At 37.6% G+C, this 12,683-nt stretch overlaps 2 protein-coding genes across 2 annotated transcripts; both read left to right on the forward strand.

Moving 5' to 3' along the window:
* Nucleotides 1–467: 467 nt before the first annotated feature.
* LOC136246198 (26S proteasome regulatory subunit 6B-like) lies at nt 468–3,456 on the forward strand. Its single transcript, XM_066037636.1, has 3 exons — nt 468–664; nt 1,846–1,901; nt 3,281–3,456. Exons 1-3 carry the CDS (start codon nt 502–504, stop codon nt 3,392–3,394), a joined length of 333 nt encoding a protein of 110 aa, XP_065893708.1. The 5' UTR covers nt 468–501; the 3' UTR covers nt 3,395–3,456.
* A 463-nt stretch (nt 3,457–3,919) lies between these two features.
* Nucleotides 3,920–11,921, forward strand: LOC136246197 (TNF receptor-associated factor 5-like). The gene is made up of 2 exons (XM_066037635.1): nt 3,920–4,013; nt 9,180–11,921. Exon 2 carries the CDS (start codon nt 10,010–10,012, stop codon nt 11,126–11,128), a length of 1,119 nt encoding a protein of 372 aa, XP_065893707.1. The 5' UTR covers nt 3,920–4,013; nt 9,180–10,009; the 3' UTR covers nt 11,129–11,921.
* The last annotated feature ends 762 nt before the right edge of the window (nt 11,922–12,683 follow it).

A 12,683-nucleotide genomic window follows, 5' to 3' on the forward strand; every position in this document is an offset into this window, starting at 1 on the left:
AATGTGTGTAATATATTGTAGTGTGTGCATGGTTGTCCACTCAGGTTGAGCCTTACACCATTTATTTTTATTGTGTAGACGAGTATGTAATACTATTCCAAATTAAAAGCATATTAGAAAAACCTCTACAAAGGGTCATCTATGCCTGCAGCTATATTAGTGGACATTTTTTTAATCCATAGGTATTAAATGTCCACTAGTATACAAAGATAACCTCCTTTTTTTCTTTGTTGTGATATTTTGTTTTGTAATAACAGAATTCGTTACTGGTGAACTACATCAAAGGAAAGAATAGCACCAGACTCATTAATTACATAACTAAACGTGTACCCCAACTATGAATTATTTAAATGTGAAGTGGTCATTCTGCTTCAGTTCATCTATGTTCTAAACATACATGATATAATTAGGACAATAACTGGGGGATTTCCCATAGTGATGTATGCACACATACTATGTGCACAGTTAACAATGTTTTGTGCTCCATGACTACAGGTTATCATGGCAACTAATCGGTCAGACACATTGGATCCAGCATTGCTAAGGCCAGGCCGTTTGGACAGGAAGATTGAGTTTCCCTTACCTGATCGACGACAGAAGAGGTTGATATTCTCCACCATCACTGGCAAGATGAACCTATCCGATGAGGTCGACCTGGAGGACTGTATCCTGTTCATCTGTTTGTGTGTGGGTGTGTGAGTGAGTGAGGCAACATAGCCAAGTGGTTAGGGCATCAGCAGTGTTGGGAGTAACGCGTTAATATTATTACTTTTGTGATAACTAAGTAATGTAACGAAATATGCTATAAAAACAGATAATATAACTCAAGTTACTTTACTTACAAATGTAACGCGTTACCTAAGTAATATAGTTACTGTAATGAATCTAATATTACGTAGTATTATTACTACGAGTAACGGAGTTACTAATCTCGTTAGTAATCCACTGTGTAACACCTAGCCACAACGAAGTAATGAAGCCTACTGAATGAAGCTTATTCACCAGCTTCTTACTTATAACCAAGATTTGCACATTGTCCAACAACGCAATCATGTCACATGATAAGGACACGTGACAGCTTAAGGCTGTGGACACAAAGTAATATAATATGTAATATTATTATAGTTACTTTATTTTATGGGTAATATGTAACTGTAACTAAATAGCTCTGCTGCAAGTAATATGTAACTAGTTACTTATAAAAAGTAACTTGCCCAACACTGGGCATCGGCCTGGTAATCGAAAGGTCCTAGGTTCGATTCCCCATTGAGCCACTTTGGTGTTGTTGTTTCCTTGAGCAAGAAACTTTACTCACATTGCTCCAGTCTACCCAGCTGTTTAAATGGTAGGGTATCAACTGGGGAAGCAGCCCACCCAGCTGTAACATTAATGGGTACCTGGTGTAAACTGGGGAAGCAGATGCTTAACTGTCCTTGTCTCGCTTAATGGTGTTGGGGTCGTTGTGGAACTTTAGGTTCTCTTCAAGAGACCTGGATAGTCCTCCTGCGGGTTACTAGCCCTGCCACAGGAGGATTTGTCTGCGCTCACCTGATTAGTGCAGGGGTGTCCCAGTGCTTGCTCACTGGATAGCACAGTAGCTGAAAGCTTTACTTTGTGTGTGTGTTCATGTGTGTGATATATGTAATATCACAGTATTCCCTCCCTTAAGTATCACATAGTACATGCATACTATCAGCTCATATGTACTGTAGTACTCGATAAAGAGACAACACTACTAGAGTTGTGGAGTTATCTGGTGGTCCCCATGGGGTTGGAGGTTATACTGTCGTGTGTATATGTGGTTGTGTACACTGCTTGATCACTCCTTGACTAGTTCCTTACCAGATGTGGCTCGTCCAGACAAGATTAGTGGAGCAGACATTAATGCCATCTGTCAAGAGGTGTAGTGTTATGTGTAATACATCCTGCACATATACTAGTGGACTATACTTCAGTCTATACCCATGACTGAATTAAGGATTAAGTACAGTGGCAGATCTAGAAATTTTCAGAGGGAGTTTCAGGTTTAGAAAGTGTTCAATAACTGTTATCCAAGACTGTCCAGCTGGGGTAAATGTTATCTTAGCTCAGTGCCTGTAGCTACATAAGATCTATAGCTTAAACTAGCTAGCAATGAATCAGTAAAAACACAACATGTTTCACAGTTGAATCTTACCAATCCAGGCCTTGCAAAAAGTTTTGAAGCAAAACAGCACTTGTACTCGTTAAAATGATACTTTTAGAGCTTAACATGCTTAAACACCACAACGGCATTTTCAGTGATTTCAAAGACAAAAGTATGAAGTTTAGGCAGTAGAAAAAGTCCCAACATAGTACCGTATAACGGGTTATTTTCGAAGGAGTTTAAATTTTCGAATTATTCGAAGAACACAGCTTCTATGAAAATTTAATTCTTTGAATATAAAGCTGCCTTGTGCAAGGTCAGCCGAATTCTGTCCACTGTTAAACACAACACATCATATCATTCCGGTAGAAGAAATACGGAACGAATACATGATATCTCTTTCCATACCTGGCAGCCAAAACACCTTTGCTTTCTTTTAATAGACGTTGCAACAACTACGCCCACAGCAAATCGACAGTAAAGATTACTCATTTCCCATTGGCAAAACCACCTTTCCTATAGTGGAGCAGTCCATGTTTCTTTATAAATAAAATGAAATCTCAATTTCGATTGTACCGCTATGCCTGGTCACCATCGCTTCACTTATTAACATGCATATTTACAAAATTAATTTTTGTGGCGCTAAGCATGATGATAGAGCATTTGAAAATTATACTTTCGAAATTTATTTTAGCAGCTGCTTTTCGAAAATTTCCCCTTTGAGATTAACTTGTTATGTGGTACACTTATGTATAACTCCTGGTGATTTTGTCACACACACGAATCATAAATCAATTTGGTGCAACCCTCTGTATCCACCACTGAGTGCAGGTGTAGGTAACCTTCCTTTCTTTGATCCCTAGTCGAACTTAAAATTCTAAACTTTTCCTTATACTTGTTTATAATTAACAAGCTAGAATATTATTCAGTATTGTTCAACTGCAATGAGCCCTCTGTTCTTGACAATTGTGATGTGTGCTACACTCGACTGCTGTATCATTGTTAGTGTATGTTCTATTAGAGTAATTGAGTATAATCCAAACAAATTCACTATTTGAACAACAGGTCTAGAAACAATAGTTGTCAAATAACTGAGAACTCACCACACTTGAACTTTAACATGCATTTCAAATCTTGTCCATTATCATCCTACAGGCTGGCATGCATGCAGTGAGAGAGAACAGATATGTAGTACTACCGAAGGATTTTGAGAAGGGATACAAGAACAACACAAAGAAGGACTCTCAGGAACATGACTTCTATAAGTAGTAGTAGTAGCCAACTAATGATCTTCGTTGTATTAAAATATTAGAATACTACTGTATAAGGGATATTACAAGGGGGTGTCATGTAGGTACCGCTGTAGGTAGATCTGTGACCGCAGTCAAAGTCTTGATCCACCGAAATTTTGCTTTGACCTGTGAGTAAGAGCCTTTTTCAATCTTTGACCGGTGACTTAGCGGTGATATTGGGTGGGAAATATTTGCCCTTGACTATTGACTTGGCACAAATTTGGTGGCCTTGACCTTTGACTTTGACCACAGTTGCAGGTCTACCTACAGTGAGTGCCTGTCCTTGATATTAAATGTGTTTTCATAATGACTCCTCTAAATGCGATGGGTGTAGTTGAAGTCATAGATATTGTACTAGGTTATGATGTTGTTTTTGTAGCAGTGTCCCCTAAGGTATTCAAATGTGTACGAAGAGAGGTCGCTGGTGCGTGTGGTTTGCGGGCAGGTTGCAGTGCGCACCCCATTAAAGTAAATTAAGTTACACTTCATATCTGACCGACCCGGTGACCTCAGCCAAAAACTCTACGCGAGAATTCCAGCCAGCTCCTCGCCCTACTGAAGATCATACAGTACACACTAGTACTGTTGACCGTGAGGTGAGCGACCTTAGTGTTATTGCGCCTGCGCTAGACTAGAAGAGATTTAAAGTCTCCGCTTCCTAGTGAACCTTCACAACTTGTAACTTTAATATTGGTTTAAACGACAGTGGTGCTGTACATGTGTAGCTGTAATCGGAAGAACGGACTTTAGCTAAGTAGCTATTTGGATCAGCCTGTTGGTTGCGAGCCAGGGCTGGTTGCGAACTGAGTACATGTATACACCGAGGTATTCGTTTTATTGCAGCCCACGTGCACCAGATAATAAGCTTCTGGCTTCCTGTTTGTGAAGGGGCGGCCGCGCCAGACTATTAGGATACATGGTATCACCTGCAAGGGGTAGTCACTACCAATAGTCCTGTAGAACCATCTGTGAGCGGGATCAAATCGAATCAAGCGATCAAGAGTTAAATTTGGACTGAATCAAGCAATCAAGATGTGCTACAAAGTGGAGATTGAGCTAGCTCGAAAACAAAACGAGAATTTAGGAAAATATGTGTTGAATTATCAAGCAATCAAAACCCATTTTCAGGTGAAATCAAGCAATCAAGGTATAATTTCGTTGATCAAAAACTTTGATCCCAGTTGCAGATGGTTCTACAGGCCTATTGGTAGTGGGCTTGACCTGTTAACATACAGCACAGACCAGCCAATTACTGCACTCTTTATAATAAGGACATGTGCTTCAAAAAAGATTAAATGCAGCTGAGTGGTGATTATGCTCCTTTAACAAGTACTTCAGAATTTATAATTAGAGTAGGGACAATAGCACATCGATAAAAAGTACTGAAACAAGTTGGAGTAGCGTATGATATTAAATCACAGTAAAACAATAAGAAGTGTTATATCCCTACTGTGCATTTATATTATGGTATCTTGAGCACAGTAGGGATATAACACTTCTTTTATTGTGATTTAATATCGTCCACTACTCCAGCTTGTTTCAGTACTTTTTATCAATGTGCTATGGTCCCTACTCTAGTTATAAATTGCTTTTTTTTTGTTTGTTAACTTTTTTGTAAATAATATTACTATGATTGGTGACACATACTACATTTGAAATGGCACCGCACACCCCAGCTATATTGTCTGAAAAGTGAAGTATCCATTACACTTCTTTGTCAGCTATGTTCAACCCGTTACACAGCAGTACGAATCAAGAGCTGTTCAAAAAGCATCTCTGCAACCCACGCATACCGAATGGGTTGGTGCTGTGCGCCCCAGTTATATAAATTATCGTCTGAAAAGTGAAGTATCCATTACGCTTCGTTGTTGGTAATGTTCAACCCGTTACACAGCAGTACGAATCAAAAACTGTTTTAAAAACACCTCTGCAATTGAAGTAGCCACTATGAAAAATACGGACGATTTTTGTTACGAAGGGAAGCCATCACGTACTACCACCAAATTGATGGGACACAAAGGAGGACACTGGTAAGTCCATGAAGAATGCATTGTATGTACTGCGGTATGCCAAAAGGCACTTCTCGGGTTGAAGCAATGTCAAACAGTGAAAAAATCAAGCCCATAGCCTTAGCCGTACACTTGTCTGAAGGAATCAGGCAGTTAGTAGAAAATTCTGTTGAATGAATTTTTTTTTAATTCCATAGCAACTTGTTGAAAGCGTTTCGCGTCGATCTGAAAACTTGTTTGGGTTTAGTTTTACCTAACCAATACTGCTTCATCATCAGTGTTGGGAGTAACGTGCTACTTATGTAATGCGTTACGTAATATTATTACTTTTGTGGTAACAAAGTAATATAACGAAATACGCTATAAAAACAGGTAATAACTCAAGTTACTTTACTTGCAAATGTAATGCGTTACCTAAGTAATATAGTTACTGTAACGAATCTAATATTACATAATATTATTACTAAAAGTAACAAAGTTACTAATCTCGTTAGTAACCCACTGAGTAACGCCTAGCCACAACGAAGTAATGAAGCCTACTAAGTGAGGCTTATTCACCAGCTACTTACTTATATCAAGACTTGCACATTGTCCAACAACGCAATCATGTCACGTGATAAGGTGGTAGTTTCACACGTGACAGCTTAAGGCTATGGACACAAAATAATATAATATGTAATATTATTACAGTTACTTTATTTTATGGGTAATATGTAACTGTAACTAAATAGTTCAGTTGTAAGTAATATGTAATATGTAACTAGTTACTTTTAAAAAGTGACTTGCCCAACACTGTTCATCATTGTCAGGGAAAATTAAGGCTATTGTTAGGGTGATGTTATTTTGTGGGCCACGCCTACTCCTTTGTGGTCCCTACTATACGCTACTATTGTAGTGTATGATAATAATACTGTGATGTCACAGTGCTCACACATAACCCCCTCATCTGTCTCATCATATCATTAGATATCAGGTTTACGTATCTCTATGGAAACCAACAACATCACTTGTAATTGTAAGTTGAAACATTACTCATAATTATAACAAAGCAATTGAAAACCTTCAGCATAGCTACTCAGTTGACTACATAACCCGCTGTGTACTACTCATGATCAGGTACTCATGAGCCAGTGTTGGCTAATCCTCCTGACAGCAGGACTAGTAACCTGCAGGAGACTGTCACAGGTGAAGAAGGTGTAGACTCCTAAAGTACCAGCAACTTGGCATCAGTGACCATCAAACTTGATTACCAGGTCGATGGTTTGCCATTTAGCTGTGATGTTTCATAACACACACACTACACACACTACATACACAAAAGCAAAACAAAAGGCAAAGCCTTCAACTGCCATGCTAGCATGGTCGTGCCTTCCCAGTGAACCAGCACTGGTACGCCTGTGCACTACTCAGGTGCTAGGAGTCAGCATAGAGCAAAGCCTTCAGCACACACACGAACACAAAACACACAATACATACATGGTTCTCCCATCACACATTATGGTTTAGAACTTGATCTTTATGGGAGACCATAGTATGGCTTTATCCACTTTGTGCAGTGTGGTCATTTAGAAGCCATTTGATGTTATAGAGTGTGATGATCAATGACATAGTATTCATATGTGTGAAAGACTTAGACAACTATATTCAAAGTTATTGTAAAACTAGCCTACAACAACTGTGTTATGTGGTCAGCAGATAGATCTATAGATTTTCATGTATATACATTGTACAACTGCAGATTCAGTAGCTACATGAAGGGGTGTGTGTGTCTCAGTGTCTGTTAGCATTTGCTGAGGCAACATGATTTGCAGTCTTCTTGGTATACATAGGAGATATTAGTTGTTATATGCTATATGTTCTTCCATCAAAGAACTTCCTCAATTACTAGTGACAGCAGTTAATGTATAGCTAGGATAGTGAAAGTTCTAGCCCTCTGGTGATTCTACTTCCTACATGTTTCAACCCCCATTCTCAAGCAATAAACTGATTTACTGGTATATCAATGTAAGTATATCCACACAAAAACAGCCAAGCTGTGAAAAAATGGTGCGGCCTTAGAAAGCCTGGGTGAAAAAAGTTGTGAAATCAAAGGTGGCGGCCAAGAAATGGTGCAATGATGTTAATGCTAATAAATTTTAACAATGCACACAGCCATTATTAAAGTTTTTTATCATTAACATCATTGCAGCCATTTCTTGACCACCACCTTTGATTTCACAACTTTTTCACCCAGGCTTTGTAAGGCCGCACCATTTTTTTTCACAGCTTGGCTGTTTTGTGTGGCTTTCACTTCTTTTTGTATTTTATAGGGCCCCAAAACTAGCCTATGGCTGTCTTTGAGGTTTGTTTTATCTTCTTTTCTATGTAGATCAATGATGATTATTGAAGACAGACTTATAAATGTATTGCATTGCATGATTTGATTCAATATTATTGTAATACTCTGATAGAGTGCACATTTTTAGGACTTCTAATAGAACATACATAGAATGTTCTAGTACTTCGAGATCTATGAAAATACAAACGTTTGGTTATAAGCTAGAAATTTCATTAAAATTAAGTGAGGTGATCAGCCAAGGGGTGCTGGTCACCCCAGGAAAAAATCAGCCAAAGTAACAGTGGTTCAGTGGTTAAGGATGCAGGCCGGTGTTAGGTATGGAGGTCCCTGGTTCGAACTCTGGTAAGGTTTTTTCAACATTTTTTGTGCACCTTTTTACCCCATGGTGACTGCTCTATTTAGAGCATCTCAATCCCACGATTTTACGCTTGTTTTGGTTTTTGCTATGTCACTGTAACTCTATTGCTATTCAAACTATCAAAAGGCACTGCTACGATGATCAGCCACCCCAAATGCCCCATGCTGGATCCTCCATGAAACCAGCCACCACCTTTATAATAATATTATTAAATTATTATTAAATTTTGCTGACTAAGGTGTGCATGGCCATAACTTTATCTAGACTGCTTTGTTGTTTATTATGCAGTTATAGTGCAGTTATATGGTTCATGACCTCATGCTTACTAAGTACTGTGATACAAATGTTGCAGTAGGTATGTACCATGGAAGACATGCAATTGACCAGTAATCAACTTCTTTATGTCTGATATTGATCACGCATAGATGTCATGAAAGATGAGATATGTGCAGGTTTTGACTTAGCTAAAAATCAGTTTGTATTAGTGACAACCTCTAGCTACATCTGTGAGCCATGCTTATGCTGACATATTGGATTGTGCTTGTAATGATGATGAAGCTGGTCTACCTATACCTGATCATTTTTATTAATCATTTGTTAGTTTAGGTATTGTTTATTTCCTAATTGGTACGGCTACATATGATATAAATAATTGTTTATGTAAATTGTTTACTACAGAGCAATCACATAATTGCCAAGCACGAGGCAAATAATCTTGCAGTTTTGAACTTCTGTATAGTTGTTTATTTACTTGTAGAAGTGCATGATGTAAGGTGTTGTGTAGTGAAGTGTGGTAAAGGCTGTTGTACTGACACAACAAGTCAATTCCAAATTTCCCATGCTCACATCATGATCATTTAGCATACCACCTTGGTCAGTTCACCTGTATGCACTCCACATTAAAATCTGTATAATGTGCTCATGAGGCAACCAATGCACATGTATATCACCTAGTATATTTTATGACCTATGTAATGTGTGTGCACGTGTACGTACGTGGGTGTGGGTGTGCGTGCATGGTTGCAGTGACATTTTATTGTCACTCTTCTTTGTATAGCATCTTACAAACTCTGGTATGGCAAATGAGAGCACATTTATCAATGATAACAATTTTCCAATGTCATGTCCTAACAATTGTGACAAAGAGGTCACCAGTGAAGATCACTTGGAGGAGCATTTACAAGTGTGTCCATTTGAAAATGTAACATTCCCTCATTGTGGTACTAGAAGAGCTCGAAAACACTTTGAAGAACATGAAATTACCAGGAAATTTGAACCACAGTATTGTCTGCAACGTCAGTTTGATAAGCTACAAGAAGAGCTGGAAGAAATAATCACAAACAAATTTAAGCAAGCTGAAGAGGAACAAAGAGAAACAAACAAGAGATTTGAGCAGGTTGAACAATCACTGACACTGCAATCAGATAAATTACAGAATCAGATAGCAGCAGATAACAAGAGATTTGAGCAGGTTGAGCCATCACTGAAAGCTTTAACAATGGTAGTAGCTTTAATGTTATTAGTAATTATCTCTATGTCCTCCAGTTCAGGTGTGAAGGGACTAATCAATGTATCAAATGTAACACAACAAATAGATGAACTCAAAACAAACATTACTCAACTAAGGAATGATACAATGGTAACCAAACACTGTATACTGAACAATTACTAGAAGTGAAGGATAAACAAGAGCAACTATTGAATGAACTAAAAACAAACATAGATCAACTAAGGAATGATACGACAATAAATCAAACACTATATCCTAAAATATTGCATGAAGTGAGAGATGAACAAGGTCAAAATCAGCAAGAATTGTTACAGCAATTAAATGAATTAATAGAGAGTAATCATCAACACCAGGTTACAATAGAGGCACAACATGGAATGGTGTTGTCAGGTTTGGAGGAGCTTAACAAGATAAATGTTACACCAGATGTAGGACAGGTAGTACAGATGATGAACAAAGTAGAAGAGGCTTTGAGCTTACTTAACACCAGAATAATTATAAATGACGAACAAGCTATAAATAGAATACAAGAATTAGAAATCAACGTTACATCTTTGCAGTCTGCACTGAACAAACAAATCGAAAAGGTAACACAATTAAACTTTCTGCAAACTAATCTTACACAAGACTTCAAATTAGTTGTTGCTTTATCAAAGAACATGTCATCACATGATCACAACACCTGGCCATCAAAATTGTTGTTATTGAGCATGTCATCATACTACAGTGTTGAAGATAAAGTGCTACCAGTTATTGTGAAGATGTCTGATTTTACTGAGAAGATAAAGAATAAACTCAGTGGATACAGTAAACCATTCTTTACTTTTGATGGAGGGCACAGAATGTGTCTACAAGTTGATGATGACGTTGATGGTACTCACATATCAGTGTACCTGTTTCTCATGGAGGGTCCACATGATGATAAACTAAAACGATCAGGTAAATTTCCATTAATGGGAACATTTACAATAGAACTACTCAATCAATTGAATGATGGCAACCATTATACCCGTAGTGTCACATTTGACTCTAGCTGTTTCAGTAATTGTACAAAGAGAGTATTAGAAGGTGATAAAGTTTCTAGGAGGCCTCAGTTTATATATGACAACATAGTACTCCATCATAACAATTACCTCATCAGTGACAATCTCTACTTCAGAATCTCATATAAGGAAAAAAAACACGATATTGGCTGGTCAAAAATGCTAAACCAGTTAAGTAAGTTATCATCACACGGTAATCAGGCAGCACCAGTTATTCTGAAGATGCCTAACTTTGATGAGAAGTTGAAGAACAAAGAAGAATGGTTCAGTGAACCCTTCTTTGTTTCTGAAGGAGAGTATAAAATGAGTCTAATAGTTTATGCTGCTGGTTATAGTGAAGGTGAAGGTACTCACATGTCAGTATTCTTGTACCTCATGAATAGTCCACATCATGAAGACCCATATCACTGGTCTTTAAGAGGAACATTTACAATAGAACTGTACAATCAATGAAATGATAAGAATCATCATATCATGATGGTTAATGGTTCACCTACTGACCGCTGTAGAGGTGCAAATCACCAGCTTGCTATTACTGGCTGTGGACATCCCACTTTTATACAACATTATGAACTTGCAGCAAGTGTGACATCAGATATGAGTTATGTCAGTGGTAACAATATGTATTTTGGAGTCCACTATGAGGACCAGAGAATATCTAAGGTGGCATGTGAGACTAGTAAGCAGTTGGACAAACATCATGAAGGAGAATTGTGGTCCCAGATATCATCAAATGGATATTGGTTGTATGTTGTACCAGTTATACTAGAGGTGTTTAATCTCTCTGAAATAATTAAGAACAAACAAGAATGGCACAGTGATCCCTTCTTTGCTTTTGAGGGAGGATATAAAATTTATTTGAAAGTGTATCCTGCTGGTAATAAAAGTGGTGAAGATGGTCATATATCAGTAGGTCTGGTCCTCATGAAGGGTCCATATGATGATGACCTGGAACAATCAGGTCACTTTCCATTAAGAGGAACATTTACAATAGAACTACTAAACCAACTGAATGATAAGAACCATCATAGTCGTAATGTGACATTTGATGATGCTAATGACTTTACTAACAGAGTAGCAGAAGGTGATAGACATCCTATTGGATTGGAAATAGTCAAGTTTATATTTCACAAGAATATGCTCCATGGTGGATATCTCAAAACTGATAATATATATTTTAGAGTCAGGTATAACTCTTAAGTGCATAGTGTGTGTGTGTGTACATTAACCTATTGTTGTAGTTTAACATTACTTCAAACATATAATATAACATGCAGTTTTTTACAGTACTGGCTAATGCTACATGCAGGGTAAGGTGTTTGTTTTTTGTACCAGTAGACTTGCAATAGGAACGCTATCAAAGTCAACTTAGCAGCAAACACATGCAGTGCAGTGAGTTATAATGGGACATTAATGATGTGTATTAAGTCAGGAAGAAAAGAAAGAACAAAACTACGTTCTACTTATTCTTAGTGGACACTTTTAATACAACAATCAAATATGTGCTTTATACTTGAACAGTTACAGGAGCAGATTAAGGAGCTGGAAAGAGGAGCCGAGGTGCACTAGTCAAGATGTACTGAGGTGGTCAAGGAAGTTCTCCAGCTATAACTAGTGGTAAATGTACACTCATGAGATGTTTAAATGTCATATTGTGGCCTACACAATATTTTCATGATACATTTTCTAGTAAAAATAATTCACACTGACTGAAAAACAGTTTTACATGACTGCTCTATTAGAGTATCTCAATCTTTTGCACCACAGTGGTACCTTTTTAGCCATGTTCTTGATGCTTACTGTGTAGTCTTAGTTTAAAGCTAGCCAGCATCATGTTCTTGATGCTTACTGTGCAGTCTTAGTTTAAAGCTAGCCAGTATCATTTAAGGCAGGGGCTAATTAAGCCACACATTTAATGCTTGGAAATAATTTATAGATATGTGTATAAATAGTTGTGCAACAAAATTGTGTAAGAAATTTTCATTTAAATTTTGCATGCGATAATAAT

Source organism: Dysidea avara, unplaced genomic scaffold (genome assembly GCF_963678975.1).
Source record: "Dysidea avara unplaced genomic scaffold, odDysAvar1.4 SCAFFOLD_380, whole genome shotgun sequence".
Lineage (NCBI taxonomy): Eukaryota > Metazoa > Porifera > Demospongiae > Dictyoceratida > Dysideidae > Dysidea > Dysidea avara.

Coding starts and splice junctions, on each gene's coding strand:
- LOC136246197 (XM_066037635.1), top strand. CDS start 10,010: ATGGTGTTGTCAGGTTTGGAGGAGCTTAACAAGATAAATGTTACACCA.
- LOC136246198 (XM_066037636.1), top strand. CDS start 502: ATGGCAACTAATCGGTCAGACACATTGGATCCAGCATTGCTAAGGCCA. Junction 665..1,845: donor TGAGGTCGACCTGGAGGACT/GTATCCTGTTCA, acceptor GTTCCTTACCAG/ATGTGGCTCGTCCAGACAAG. Junction 1,902..3,280: donor TTAATGCCATCTGTCAAGAG/GTGTAGTGTTAT, acceptor ATCATCCTACAG/GCTGGCATGCATGCAGTGAG.